The sequence below is a fragment of the Merops nubicus genome, unplaced genomic scaffold, assembly GCF_000691845.1.
Source record: "Merops nubicus isolate BGI_N331 unplaced genomic scaffold, ASM69184v1 scaffold1017, whole genome shotgun sequence".
Classification (NCBI taxonomy): Eukaryota; Metazoa; Chordata; class Aves; order Coraciiformes; family Meropidae; genus Merops; species Merops nubicus.
In genome coordinates this window covers 9,220-25,176 of record NW_008622096.1, presented here as the reverse complement: position 1 = coordinate 25,176, position 15,957 = coordinate 9,220, and the positions used below count along the sequence as shown (strand labels likewise).

General features: G+C 40.5%; 1 protein-coding gene across 1 annotated transcript in view; it reads left to right on the top strand.

Annotated features, from left to right (window-relative positions):
* FNDC3B (fibronectin type III domain containing 3B) overlaps nucleotides 1-9,292 on the top strand; it is a gene marked incomplete at its 5' end in the record, with an annotated part of 105,778 nt that extends 96,486 nt beyond the window's left edge. Inside the window, one exon of the mRNA XM_008944647.1 lies at nucleotides 6,762-9,292. Coding sequence (XP_008942895.1) covers nucleotides 6,762-7,073 — 312 coding nt within the window. The remainder of the gene's footprint in view (nucleotides 1-6,761) is intronic.
* Between the last annotated feature and the right edge of the window lie 6,665 nt (nucleotides 9,293-15,957).

The following is a 15,957-nucleotide window of genomic DNA, read 5'->3' as shown; positions in this document are numbered from 1 at the left end:
TTGCCATATGAATTCCAAATAAGTCCAAATTAGAAAATGAGATATTGTAAACCTTAAATTAAACTCTTGTAAATAAAGTACGACTTTACTCATATTTTTAACTGTCTTCGCTCCTCTTAGGTATTTTTTTGAGTGTTGGTATGAATTAATAAGTTGTCTAAATAACATAAATATAAGCAACAATTCATGTGGGTGCTAAAGATTGAGGAACCTAACTATTGGTTTTGTTGGGAAAGGTTTTTGGTGCTGGTATAGAGAACAAAACCTCTGTGTACTGTGTTAGTCTCAATGTCAGTGGTAAGTGGACCCACCTACAGCTTTAGTAACAATAGCTTCAGTGCTTAAAATGTTCTGGATGTGCCTGGTGAGAATTGGATGTGTCTTCATGTTCCTTTCAGGTGGGTGGCAACTTAATCTTCACAGTCAACAAGTTGTGGTATGAAAAAAAACAGCAATAGAAGAAATAAAGAGTACCTGCAGGGGTTTATGTTGAAGGTCTTCATTTCTGATGAAGCATGACCCTGATGGAGGGGTGTTTTGAGTTTTCAGAAGTAACTCCCTAGCAGAAGCTCCCAACTGGGATGCTCAAAGCTGACACTGACTTCTGTAGTTGGACTGGCTGATAACCAGTCATGGAAAGAGGGAGAGTTCCTGTGTTTCACCTTTTCAGAAATCAGTTTTGCCCATCAAAATGGTTTATACTCGTCATGAACATGGATGTTGTCTCAGCACCGGGGCACACCACTGGCATGCTGCCCATTAACTGGGCTGCAGTGGCTGCCTGCGTGCTTGTAGCTCCTCGTGTGTGAATAGGAGATAAAATATGTAGACATCTTTCAGTGATTTTCTGCCTAATGCATTTCCCTTTACCTTTCCTGTGGCGTGCATGTGATCACTTGCTACTAGTGAGCTGAGAAGTAACATTAGTGATAATTGTTTGATGTGCAAGTCCTAAATTTACTTTTAAATGTTTTGTTCCCTGCACATGACATCTATGTTTTGCATATGTATTTCAAGGGGCATATTATATTAGAAAAGTTTTGCAAACTGTTTTGAGGGGTTGCACAAATGAAAAATATTGTAAGTTTTCAGACTATTAAATAGACCAGGAAGAAAGAACAGTGTCTGAAGTGATCAGTGTTTCTAGAGCAGTTGCCAGTGGATTTTGCAAGATTCAGGGACAGTATAGCTGGATAATGAGGAGGTAAATAGTTGCATAAAGTCATTTTTTATATCCCACTGGTATGGAAATAAATGCAGCAGATGCCTACTTCAGGCTACTTATGGGCTCTGCAAGACTTCATAATGCATATCCTCAGACACTTCCCCTTCATTCACACCTCCAGGACACAGTTGCTCTCTTCTGTGACATAGAATCATAGAATATATCTCAGGCTGGAAAGGTCCCAGAAGAATAACATGTTTTACATCAGCGCAAATGCAGATGAGTTTCAGAGAATAGAAATCCATTTTTTAAATCACCTTAAAATTGAAACTTTTCAACTAATGAGCTTACAAAATTGTTTCTCTGTTACAGGGCTGTAATCCTGCCAATAGTCAGAGCGCTTTATTTCCAGCAATTTAAAGGCAACTATTTAAGGCAAGGCATTAAACAGTTTTAACTAGGAAGATGTGTTAAATGGAGCCATGTCTGTCTCTTCTCCAGGTAGATTTACTTCAGATGAATACAGCTGATAAGTAACCAAAAGCAGTTTCCTTATTTTATCTTAAAGCCCTAATTCTTCCTTTCAGTGTTTAAATGAGTAAAAGCTTATGAGTGCTCATGTGCAAGTATATCCTGGAGCTGAACAAACCAATTAAAGAGTAAAGCATTTACTAAGTGTTACCATCTGGAGGAGTGACTACCTGTGGCAGAAATCAAGATGACGATGCCTGTCAATCTATGTTTTGTGTCAGGACAATGTTTGCTATAGATCTATGTTTCTCCCCCAGGACATTTTACAAAGATACTGTCATTCGGACAAACTTACTAGGAAGATGATGATAGGGCTTTGGTGATACTGGCTTAGCATTCATACTCTGTTACGTGTTTTTAAACTGGTGCAATGGCGTTTTATTGGCAAGAATGTTGTATGCTTTACCTAGTAGGTTTTAATATTTTCATCCAAATAAAAGGAAAATTAAGATCCTATCATCGTGAAAACTGAGAGTTGTCTGAAGAATTGTATGTGCAGGATTTAAACAACAATTTAGCTTTCTAGAAAGTTTGTTTAAAAAAAAAAAAAATAGATACTCTTTTTCCTGTTTCTCAAGCCATGTTTTCCTTTCTGTGTGTTTTATTTTTTTCTTTCTCTGTTCAGATACTTCAAAAAGAGCAATAGCATATGGCAGTTCTAGTCAGGAAATCAAATTTTCCTTATTTACAGATCAGGATATAAATCACAGCAGATTCCAGGAAGCAGTGGCCCAGATTTGTTTTTCTGTTTCTTGCATTTCCATCTAGCAAAGCTTACTCAGAACTTTATTTTAACTTGTGTTTTTCCAACTTTGCCTAGTTTTAACATGGAGTTAGGGGAGTGGGCTGGGTCGTGCATTGCTATCAGGAAAATGAAAGCTAAGCTTTACTGCCACTTTATCTTTACATTGTTTGCCAGTGAGGCGAAATGGTCTAACTTTGAAATTTCCAAGAATTTGGAGGCAATGGTGTTTCATCAGCTTCTGCTGCATCTCTTCCAGGAGGAAACGGTGAAAGTTCCCAGATGCTTTCCTAAACACAAAAAGATATTGGGAAGGGTAGCCTGGGTGTGTAAAAATCCTCCAGCAATGCAGTGCTTGGTTCGACACACAATTTGTCTTACCAAGCTCTGACTTTTATTACTGTTTTTTCTTGGTTTTGGACTCTGTAGACACACAAACTCTGAAACACATTCAGTACACTGTTAATTTATCTAAAGTTCTAATGAGCAAAAAATTGGGTTGATTTTTTTTATCTTAAATAACAAGTCAAAGGCACTTGTACTGCTTGTATGCCAAAATACAACGTAATTGTACAGTATCCATTGGCATTTATTATTAGAACCACTCGCACTGAGCATTTTCTCTGCCTCCTGATGCCAATTTTGTGTCATGACATGGAGCAAATAATTTTCTTCTGTGAAGAGTTTTTCAGAGCAGCCCACCTCACAGGAGGTGAAGGACTCTTGTTTGTTTTGTGTAGGAGCCAGTGCTGCCCACACAACTATTAAGGCTTTCTGAGCATCTCAGCAGTGGAGTGAGTGAATCTGATTTTGAGTTTGGATGAAAGAATAAGCCAGTTTCTTAAACAGAAATCTATCAGATGGCTTAGAAGAAATAAAGCTTTTCAAGTGAGCACACTTTCTAAATAGATTGTAAGCTGGTTTTGACTCTTGATCTTCTTATCACCATACAAAAGAGACACTTATTAATTATTAAATCCATTGGTCACTGCGAAGGAGTGCAACAGCCAGGTACAGTTCTCTTAAACTTTCCACTGTGTTGCTTATAGAGCAGTTGTGGCTTTCATTTTTATTATTTGAAGAAGATGAGGGGAGGTTGGAATTATTTAATGACGTTAATGAAATAGTGAAATACGTGCCTACGGGAGTACTCGGAGCTATCTAGCTTGATCAGTAAGATCAAATGCCCTAAGAGGCTTCAGCAGCAGTTTATTACGTGTGATAATATTTTCATCAAGGGAGACAGACAAAAAGCTCATCATGGTTTTATTATATTCTCAGTTGCCTAAACAGAAAAGCTGTTTTTAGGAACTGGAAGTGATAAATTGGATAGCCACTTTACTTTGACTTTTTGGCCACCAAAGCATAATGTGCTACATATAAAAAAGTATGTTGCTTTATACTGTTATGTTCGGGTTCATATTTGTTTAGAAAATTTAAAGACATTATATGTAACTGTCTTTGTTTTTCCTCTGTTGTGTATGTGAAGTCCATTCACAGAGAGTAACTGTGTTCATAACCAAGCCAGTATCTTTGTGCTGAGAGCATCCTGTGTTGGCTCAGCCTGGTCCTACAGACACTACTGCTGGGAAGATTGAGCTGGAGCCAGGAGTGGCTCCAAGGTGCTCACTGCAGCCACTTGTGGAGGATATGGAGGCTTCCGTCAGAAGTTAATGACAACTAAGCACAATCTTTCTTCTACCTGTTACTGAGAAAGGACATAGGTCCACTGGTGCTCAGTACTCCTCAAACCACTGAAGGCAGGACAATTTCCACCACTTTGCTAGCTCTAGTGCAGGAAAAGTTTTGTCTTTATCATTAGTAATGATATTAATATCATGTATTCATTCATGTATTCAGTAAGCTTTCAACTATTTTTCAAGCTTTCTTTAAAGATGCACTCTTCTCTCACTTGACTACCTGGCCCTTTTCTGAGAAGTGCTGTTCTGTAGCTGGCTTGAGTGAACCTGGTCATCTATATTTATTAGACTGTAATGAAGATGCAGAGCTTTGATTTAGCCCAACTTAGCCTCCAGTTACACTGGTATTTACCAGCCTGATAGAACAGAACAGGTGAAAAAAAAACAATTAGCTGGGTAGGTTTTTCAGTGCAAAGACAGGTTGTTTATATCCCAGCTGTAGTATCTGGTAAATGTAATTTACGAAGCTTAGATTGTAAAATTTTTATTAAATGTCATTATTTGGATTTTACTGGATTTTTTTTATTTTGGTTTAGTTGCTATATTGGCTGCAAAGGTTCCTGTGTGGCAAAGGCATGTAGAGTTCCTCGGAGTATACATTTTGAAATGAAATTAATATTGACAACACCACCAGAAAACATACCTTGGTTTCAGCTGTTTCATAAAGATAGATGCTTGGAGTTACCATGTCTCAGTCTAAAGAATGGGAGTTAGGTAGGTCTTCCAGCTAGAAGAATCCTGGCTCTGGTCCTGTAGAAGAACATATCCTTTTTTTAGTTACTCTCTGAAACTACATTTACGTGCCAAATGCATGCAGCGTTTCTTTGCGTGACCATTTATACCTGGGATTAAACTGGAATATTAACCACCTACAAGGTGTAGCACTGATGGTGGAGTAGGTGGAGGATGGTTGCCCACAACAGGTGGGTATTAGAAATGGAATTGCCATTGGAAAATAAAGCAGCAGAGGTGTTCTTGGAATAAGATCTGCTTTGCAAACAGATGTTTCAACCTTCACATGATTTCTATGGATCACTTGCTTTTTTGTTTTCCCTGCAATTACTGTAAATGACTCACTTCTCTTTGGTGTTGGGAAGACAAGACAACAAGAAAGGCAACGGCACATAGCTGTGGCTAATCGCAGAGATTTACGGTATGAATTTGCTGTACTCCTGTCCCTTGAGCTAGAGTGAACTTCCTGTGAATGCTGAGCATACTTGAGGAAGGTAACATCATTTTGTTTAAACATTGCTCCTTGATTTATACCTTGGGGCCAAGAAACATGAGCCAGCCACAGGACTTGCACTTAGTCTGGAAACTCAGAGTCATCATCATTCAGACTGAATTTGGAAAAACTGCAAAAGTTTGAAAGGAGAGGAGAGAACAAATAAAAGAAATACCTTAATCCTTTGTCCCAGACCTTCTCAAGAAACCAGCAACAGGCTTTTCAACTGCAGGATGAGTCTCAGGGGCAGGAAAGCTGGACTTTAAGTGGTGTGTTTAGCTGTGCACATCTCTTCTCTTTCCTCCTATATTTCTTACTCCCGAGTAACACACAGGAAGTCCTCTATCAGCTCAGGTTTAATTTCCCTCTTGGTACCCTTCTCTGAGTTGAGTTCTTACCCCCAGGAGGGCAGAGATGCTCTCAGCCTTCCACTCCCACAGCAAGGAGAAGGAAATGTCTGAACAAGCAGAGGAAGAAGTAGCTGAAGCTCAGGATGTTTTTTTCCAGCAGACACAGGCACTTAGCAGCACATTCTTCACTTCATAGAATACCAGTTTCAACAGTCCTCCGTTATATGAATTGTTGACTGGTTATTTCTTTCAAGAGTTCATAAATGTTTCCAGTGGTCTTTTGCCGTTTTAGTCACAAAACTCTCTCTTAGATACTCGGTTATCTCTATTCTTTCTCATGTCTCAGAGTCATGTGGTGCCTACGTTTGATTAACTTAAATATGTGATGGGTTTGGATTACTAAAGAACCAAATACAGTGCAACCAGGAGGAGCTGTTTTATACCTTAATAATATTTTATTGTTTCCACAGTTCTGAAATTGTAATTTCTGGCAAGATTGCTGACTTGAGAGAAATATGAGAGAAAGTACATTAGGATAATACTTGTAAAATATTTTACGATTGTACAGTGAATGTTTTCCAATAACCTTAGTTTGCAAGTTTTCTTCCTTTTGGGGCCAAAGACGGTGCTTGTGTCTTAGACGTGTTCTAGGCATAAAGTCCCACTTGAAGAGTTCAGAAATACATTTGTAGTGTTTATCATAGCTACAAAAGACGAGTATGTCTTGGGGCTGGTACATGGTCTGAAGTCTTGTCTGTCCTTGGGTGCACTGACTCTGTTGAACACTGTTGAAACCTCTCATGGTTGGACAGCTCTTACTCAGTCCTCCACATGCCTATGTTTTTCCAACACCTGCACTGACCTAGAGAGTTCCTTCCCTTGAGAGCTGCAGAAGTGTTTCCTGAAGAGACTCAGGCTTGACCTAACTTTCTGGCTCAAATCCTTGCAAAAATCTAACGTTACTACTTCTTTAAATTGTTAGATGCTACGAAAGGAGGAGGTTGTCTTGCTCTTGGTGTTTAACTGTGCTTGCCGTTCTGTTTGGAAGGTGTACAAGGGAGAAGAGACCACATTCCACATCTCAGGCCTTCAAGTCAATACAGACTATCGGTTTCGCGTCTGCGTCTGCCGCCGGTGCTTGGATACCTCACAGGAACTCAGTGGACCTTTCAGCCCATCCGTTGCCTTTATGCTTCAGCAAAATGAGATCATGCTTGCAGGAGAAATGGGAAGCATAGATGATCCGAAGATCAAGAGCATGATTCCTACTGATGAACAGTTTGCAGCCCTCATCGTTCTTGGCTTCGCAAGTTTGTCAATTATATTTGCCTGTATATTACAGTACTTCTTTATGAAGTAGAGAATTCAGTGAAAGTTTTAGATACAAATTTAACTAATGCTACGCATTATAATCCACACATTTATTCAGATATTCCTTCTTTTGAAATCCTTTTGTTCTACCATACATTTTATATACTTCTCTTGTTTTTACAGTTCTAGCTTGAAGAAAGATAAATCAGTGTTTTGATGCACCTTTTTGAAATTCAAAAACAGGAAGTGGTCAAACTGGAGAAAGAAACAAACCAGATACCAAAAGCAAGATTTTTTTTTTTTCTTCACAGTTTCAAAATTGTCACCAATTTGCCTTTTCAATGTTGTTTTGGGGTTTTTTTACACTGAAGTTCGTACAGTCTCTTATCTTATCTTACTATTTAGGAAGTTTTAATCATGAGTCACTTTTTTGTCTCTTCTTTTTCCTTCTAAACGTTAGTCACAAGTGTGTATAGTGGTAAGACTAGAATACAGTGTTAGTCAACAGTACCAGGTTTTCCTTGAACAGTATTAGCAATGTTGCCTATGAATTATTCACTACATTTGCCCCATTTTTTTCAAGATAAAACTTAGGTTGTTATTTTAACTCTTTAGTGCATTTAAATTGGAACAATATCCTGCAGTGGAAAAACCTTTTTAATTATCTGTTATTTTTACAGTTACAACATTATAAACTGCCTGTATAAGAAATCAAATAACCAAACTGCATATAAATTATGAACCATTTTAGATTTTTTTTTACCATTTTGATTCCTAGCAGTAACTTTAAGTAAGAGGGCATTGTGCAATAGTTAGTTATTCCCATGTTCAGCTATTGAAAGCTGCTTTAACTTGTCTGTCTGTCACTGTGTATAACTATTCCTAATCTAATAGTAGATGATATTCTATTATGTTCAGCCTGATTTATATGATTAGAGCTGGTGACAGTTTACTGCCTCTACTGAATTAGGTGCGAGTTACACTCGATGTAAATAAACTTCGCTGTCAGTTGATCTTTTCTGATTATTTTTGGAGGAGTATCCATTTTATGGAGCTTTCTTGGAGGTATCCAAAATTAGATCTATTTGAAATACCTTAAATGAGTGTCTACACTATTCTTAACCACAGGGCTAATTGAAATAACTTGGTACATGGCAAAATTCAGACGAGAGTCCTGCAGAGGAATAGTCCCTACTGTGATGGGAGCATCCCCCAGCCTGCCTGCCCCTTCCCAGACACACTTTAATCCTTCGAGATTCTAGATTTTTAACTCTTGAGTCATTGGGTTATTTATATTAAGTCAACATTGTGTGAGTACCTCAGGGACATAAATGAGCTGGAGGTGCAAATAGATTCCAAAAGGGTGCAACAGACACAGTGTATTTCCCTGCCTCTTGTTTTTGTATATTTTTGCTACTCGGTTTTGCTTTTGTCCTAGCTACTTTGTGTGCTGTCTCCATCGTCTAAGATTCCATGTCCTGTACTAGCATAATAGTCCCTTAACCAAAGTAATGGGGAAAAACAACATTATTTTTGTTTTAGGTTTATTTATACTATATACTGCATACAGTACTTTAAATACCAATTACAGTGCAATCTTTTATTTATTGTAAAAAAAAATAAAAAATAAAAAGTGTACTTATGTACTAATCCCTCTCCCCACCCTCCCTGTAGCATGTTATATTTTGTCTGGTTTATACTGTTGTACTTTAGGTCAACTTTTTACCTGGCAGCATTCCTAGTATTATTAATCCTCTTACATTTTCTTGTGTTTTTGAAGATGGGAGCATCTAGTACATTAAATGCCAAAAAAAAAACATTATCAGTGATTCAAACGTTTACATATATCCAAAAAAAATAATCATCTCTGGAAAGAAAGTGCTAAGATCAATGAATTATTCTGTGTGCCTCTCTAGATGTAGCAAATATTAGAAATGTTCTGTATTTTGTTATTGACTATAATTAGTTTAATTTAGCCTTGCAAACTAATGGCATTGAGCTAAATATATATATTTTTTTGTTTTTGCCAAAGTCATGGCTTGTCAAATTTATTTACATCTTATTTAAAATTATTTGTGATATGAAACTTTGTGACCTTGCATCTGTATTTTGTGAGCAAAGCATATACAGCTGTTTTCAATGGAGGGAAGAGTATTTTTTAAAACAAGGAAAAGACCGCTAGTTTGGAAACCCAGAAAACTGAATAGATTCCCTTTTTTATTTTTGGAATATTGTTTCAGCAGTGCTGCTATGAAATCCAAGCTTGACAACTTTTCAGAAAAAAAAAACTCCTTTAATAAAAAAAAATTAAAAAAATAAAAGCCCCACCTTGCTTTAGATGATGTGATCAACTCTGGAAGACAAATGATGCTGACAGCAGCGAGCAGAAGTGTAGAGAAGAGCAGTGGGTCACACCTGAAGCATTTCTGCCATGGCCCATCTGTCTGGTGTCCCTTCTAATCACACTAAGGAGCATGCCCAGCCCAACGCCAGGGCTGTCAGAAGGTCTTCTGCAGGGGGTGGGACAGGCCCTGGCAGGTGAACCTGACATTCTTGTAGGTTGTATATTCTGCCATAGCGATTGGATTGTCCCGTGCTACCCCAAAAAGAAGCAGGCGGGATGTTCACGCGTTCCTGTTGTGGTTGCTGGTGCCGCTGATGCCTTGTCTTTCCCCTTTGACCCAGCAGGCATTGACTCCAACCTGAGGGCTCTCTGCTCTCAGAGAAACCAACAACAAAAAGGTAGAATGAAACACTAAATATTTAAAACCCTTAAGGAAGGAGAGAGATGTTTTTATATTGTTCTGCCTTTTTCTTTACGAACTTGAAATGTTTTCTAATCCTGTTCGTTGGCTACAGTAGCTCAGTATTCAGTGTCACGATTGAAAAGTGCCCTAACTGAATGTGTATGAACCTTATCCTTGCACAGTTCTTTAAATCGAAAAAAAAGAAAATGTTTTTACCTCACTATGGGAACATACATTCCAAGCTTTTCAACTTTAAAAAAAATTTAAATAAATAATCGTAAGTTTTCTTGTATTGTAAATTTTAGACTTATTTCATATTCATTGTATTAAAACTGCCATATCAATTTTAATGTATAGATTTTGCAAATACTACACTATGTATGTAAGACTTAACTGTATCTGTAGTGTATATGTAATATATTTATGCCCAATAAATGTTTTAATTCTTTCTGATATTACCAGGAGTTTTCTTAACTGGCCCCTTTCTAGCAGCTCAGTGATGTTGCCACAGCCTGAAGCAGGAGTGAGAGCCCTGATTTAACTTGGGGTGTTTCTGGCTTGTAGCTGGAATGATTTTGTTATTGATTAAGCATTTGCTGGTGCAGTTCAGGAGTTTATGGTATAATCTTTACTTAGACTGAGCTAAGTACACCCTAGGCTGCTCGTCCGCCCCTGGGAAGCTGAAATTCAGCCAGGCTGTCCCTTGGACTGTGCATCTGAAGGCTGCTGATGTTTTGACCAAAGCATCATCCAGGTGAATGCCAAATTCCTTCTCGTGTCAGCTGGTTTCTGTAGTCCCCTTTTCCTACTCCCTGGGAAATGATGGCCCTTGGTGGTGGCAGGGAGCTCTGACTGCTGCTCCGCGGTTTGCTTCCCTTGGCAGGGCTGGTGAGCAAAAGTTGATTGTAGGAAGAATCCTAAAATCGTTTTTCTGTGGTCTTTTCATCACGTCTTTTAAGTAGCTTGCGTGAAAATTTAAGGTGGGTAAAAAAAATACCTGGATTTGTTATCTATCTGTAATTAAACCTTGAGATATCAGAACTTTCCACTTGTTTGTTAATTATGTGCAATAAATTCAGTTACTCTTCATAATTAGTCTAGTATATGTGCATGTTTCTTTACAAACACAACATTTGCTTTTCAAACAGCTTTTCTACAAATCACTGCAAAAATACGTTTTATTTGTTTGCTTTTTTAATTACTGCAATTTACAGTGTGAGTGGGTTTTTCCTAAGGAAATATAATAATTGTTTTTCAATTGGTTACTCAGCTTTCTTTTTATTTAAACAGTGCTTCCCAAAACAATCTCTCGTTAACAAAATCTTTTAAATATGTCTGTGGAAAAGTCATTAGTGCTTTGGTATGTGGCGAGATCCCTGGTGTACAACATTACTATGGGTGTCTGCGGAGATTGTGGAGGATGGTTGAAGCCCATGGGAGTGAAGGAGGATTTAGGTATTTGCTGTTTGAGGCCTAACAGGCTTGGTGCAGAGGTACCAGGCCCCTTTCTCACACCCAAACTAGGCAGAGGTGGAGTAAGTAGCACTCAGTTTCCAACGGAATTTGTTTTACAAGGAAATAGAAGTTGTAACCAAGCTTGGGCAATAGTGTGTTGCCAACATCCCTTGCCTGCTCATTCCTGTTGGGAGAAAAGTATCTGCTTTGAAACAGAGCAGGCTGTTTTTTCGGTCTTTTTGTGACTTGCGAAAGAACGTATGGGCTGGTACAGAAGTTGGATGTGGACTGTGGCACATCTCACAATTTCAAATCTCCAGGTCTGCCTGCAGCAAAGCATGGTCGCCAGGTTGGTGGCTGCTGTTTCTATAGCAGCAGCAATTCTCTCCCTTCTTGGTAATCAAAGAGCCTGTTCAAAGAAGAGAACAGGTAGGACTTGTTTCGCTTTTCACTTCAGTCACCATTGCAAGTTTGGAGCATGTTTGGTTTGCTGGAGGAGATTCGAGCTCCTTTTAAAGGGGGGGGGGTCTCTATATGAGAAACCAGTGTATCAAAGCAAGATCTGTCACGATCTGAGACATCTGCTCCCTGGGACAAGTAAGAAACCAAACAGGATCTGATGGTAGCATCAGTCAATGTTCACCTCTTGCAGAGCTTTTCCTGCCAGACTCGTTCAAATCTTCAGATTTTAGGAGATGCTCAAATTCAGCCTACTGTAAGTGGCTCTTGGTTGAAGGAAGGTAGATCTGAACTCCAGCCTTTGTGTTAGGGAACCCTGCCCGTCCCTCCTGTCTTGAAGCACAGCAGAGGTAGATGAAAACACCCCTGGAAATTAAACCATTTGAGAACTCCAGCTAAGAGGTCTCCAAGATGTGCTGTACAAAACAGCATCACCTGAGCTACTCCTGCCTTGTGGGCCAGGGCCTCACCATGGCCTGTGGTCCTGACCAGGTGAGAGCTTGGCTGAGTTACCTGAGGTCTCCTATCGCTTAGAGGTTTGTAGCTGGAGAATTGTCCCCTGGAGAATGCCACTTCTCTTGTCTGAATCGGGGACACCTTCCACATGGAGCCTGTTGTGCTGTGCTTGGCTTCTGTGGGGAAAGAGCAGCTCCTGGGGTCCTTTCTCCTCTTCTGCTTGGCCATGCGTGTGTTTGAGATTAGACACGTGGCACAAAAAGAGACCGATTCATGTTTTTAGAGTCTCCAGCTGCAGCCTAACCTTCACCCTTCCCTGCCAAGCTTAAATGGATTCTCTGAGATCTCAGTAAAGTTGAGCAATTTATGGATTAGGGAGATGGGATGATTTCCCCCCAGCATCAGTGACACCTATGTGAACCGGATGGTTTTGTTAGTCCTGTCTGCACTCAAAGGCATTAGAGGAAAGTTGTGAAGAAATTAGTGTGGAAATGTGATGTATAAATTATATTTCCTGTGCAAATCTTTTTCTAGAAGTATAGAACTATTGCAGAACTCATGATCTATTGTGATTTATTGAAGTGGGGGAAAATTGTATTCTCTGTCCTTAATATTCACCTGTTTTGGAGTGAAGATACAAATGTCATCCCTTATTCTTCTCAGCAATGACAACCACAAGTAAGTAGAGAGGAGGATATAGATATTTTGTTTCAATATTTTTATGGTTGAGCAGAAAAAGGCATCTGAGACCCCTTGAAAAGAGCCGTTTCATCAGTATTACATTTAACAAATTTGAAATTATTGCATCTATTTGTGCTCTTGACAGTTGCTCTCTCACAATGGGCAGATCCTTGGCTGGGCAAAGTAGGAAGAAAAAGGTTTCAAACATGGTGGGCTAGCCTGCTAGCTGCTGTTACTTAGGTGAATGTGCTGCTATCAGTTTGAGTAGTTGCATTTATTGTAGTAATTGCTGCCATAGATGGTATTGCATGCAATCAAAACTATTTTTAGGTCTACTAGCATGGTTAAGAAATAACTGCTTGGGTCAACGTTCTCAGTGGATGTCATTTCTTGCTAATTTTATTAGCTCATCTCTCTCACATCCTGTCATACAAATGCTATTATTCTCTACCAATAAAATGGAGCCAACAGTAGGGCTGCAGAAGTCCTGTGAGGATTAACGTGCTGAGAAATCCACCCTAAGCCAGTGAAAGCAGGGCTGAATGTTCCGGGGGTGCTGCTCTATGGGCTTTGCACAGTTGGGTGTAGCTCTAAAAGTGTGGCTGGCCACGGTGCTTAAGCTGCTCCTGCTCCTGTTGTGGCCTTCACGCCAGGATGGGGTCGGGCCTTTCTCCTGCACATCATGGCTCTGTCTTGTTCAAAGCGTGATGTGATTGACCTTGGTTTTGAAATCAAAAGCACCGTAGCTGCACAAACCTGTGGTTACTCTCAGTAAGCCCTGCCTGGTGCAAGCCCTGTCCTCCTGCTCACACCAGCCCCTCTTGCAGGAAGGGATGTTCGATCCAGGTCTCACCACAGCCTGTGGCAATGGCACTTCTGTGGCTATTTGGCAGACTCCAAAAAACACTGTGGTGTGGGAGATGAGGTACACGGCACAGCACAACCCGAAGATAGGATGGGTAAGTACAACCCTTGCACGGTTTTTGACACCACAGCAGGAGTAGCTGGTCTGAGGTAATTTTGCCCAAGGCTGGGGCAGCTGGCTGCAGCAGCTCTGCGAAGGGCATTGGTTAGTCCTGCAGGTTAGCTTTCGCTGGGAGAGAAACCACTGCTGTTGATCTCGGTATATCTGAAATGGTTTTGTTTCTTTATAAGTCAGCATGAGGCCAGAGATGCTCAAGCACCGCCCCAGGCATCCGAGGGATGAGTCTCACACCAGCATGTCTCCACCAGAGCTGCAGCACCAACCCAGGCACAAGGGAACCCTTGTGCTGGCCACCTGCTCTCTCTTCACAAACTAGCAATGGTTCTGTGGGTTCAAAACTGCACCTTTGATCAGAAGGACCTCAGAAGATTGCACCTTTTGCAGCCCTGTGCTGGTGCCCCTGACACAGCAAGGCAAATTTTACAAAAATCTATCACTTTTATCACCACTTGATAAAAATAGTAAGGTGCTGTCACCTGGGCAGAATACACACACATATGGTCCTGAGTATTGGCTTACCTTGTGGTGAGAATTTGTAGTATCAGTTTTTTCTCTTTTTTGCAGTATTGGTGTGTTAGGGCTGTTTAAATCTCTGCCCCTTGGAGCTCATCATGCTGTGGGGTCTGAACAGGCTCGTGGGTTTGGATTCCCTGCCTGCCAGCCCTAGTGAAGGATGATCTCCAGCACTGGGTCTCCTGTGGCGGGAGGCAGTGCGGGGAAGAACAATGCGAATAGAAGCTTAGAAATCACCAGCCCTTTTCTTTCTCATGGACAGCACTGCAATCATGTGACAATCAATGAGAAGATGGGAAACAAGAAATGGGAGTAGTGCTCTTCTCTTTGGATCCAGCAGCATTCAGAGTGGGGGCAAATGCTGGTAGAGAATCTCCCATGTCTTCAGAGCAGCCTCTGAAGCTGAGCATGAGGTGCTTTGTTTCTGAGAGTGATTTTCCTTCATGGACTCATTGCCAACTCTTCATTTCATTCCCAGTGAGGGCAAGGAAGCAAGCACTGGAGAGCAATAAAATGCCTTCATTGCAGTGTTCTATCTCCAAGTACAGCTAGAGGAGCAGCCTGTAGGCTTTCAAAAGGATGTATTTGTGCACAGAGCAAGAGAATAGTAGACTGGCAGTAGCACTTCAGATGCTATTTAGGAGTTGGCATGCTCCTAGTGAGGGGTAATCCTGGGATCTAGACAGTGTTCTCACCACAGATCACAGTCATGTGGGAGTGGTGGGATCCAGGGAATGCTGCAGCAGCAAGTCTGGAGACATCTGCTCTCCAAAACGCTGCTGCAGAGCTGTGCTCCTCTTGCTCAGCAAAGACTGGTCGTGTTTTCAGGACTCAGAGAAATGTGCAGCCAGCATTACCATGTGCAGCTCCAAGGTGAAGTAGAGGCTTAATTTTGTTGGGTTTTGGTTGGTTTGTTTGTTTTTTTCTAAGTAATAGGGTTAATGAGAGCCTTTGAATTGTGCTTTGCTTTGAAAAGTCATGGCGTGCACTAGTCTGCAGCTGAGATTGGGAAGGGCAGTAACATGCAAATACTGGATTTGGAAGGGAACAAGAGACCTTTCTGCTGGGAAGAGTGCTAAGAAAGCCCATTAAATGCCCACCAAGTGTATTCATTACATTTGATAATACCAAGGTACTCTGTTGTGTGCTGGAATGATAACAGTTCTAAGGCTCAACAGCAAGCACCAAGTGACTGCAGAAACCTCCACTAATACAAGGTGGATTCAGTTTGTCTCTTCCTTCATCCTCTTTTGCTGTACTTGCATCATCACAATTTAGAGCTAAAAGACAATTTGTGATCTAACAGTAATTTTTCTTTTTTTTTTTTTTTTCCTAAATAGCAGCCACCAGGACTTTTGGAAACCGAAACTGATTTCATGATCTGATAGAGCTGGCAGAGCTGGAACCCATCACCTAACAAACTGCTTTGGGCAAACATTTGCCCCAAGACATGGGACACGAATCCATACCTCTGGAGGCTTTACCTGTCCCTCACCAGAAATCATGCTTCAGCCTGAAAAACCATTAGCAACTCCTGCAACTCCACGTGCTGGATGTACGTCCATCTGGATCATCCAAAAGATTTTCTGGGAAGCTCCTGCATGTGTGCAGGGCCAGGGATGGGTGTAGGAGTTCAC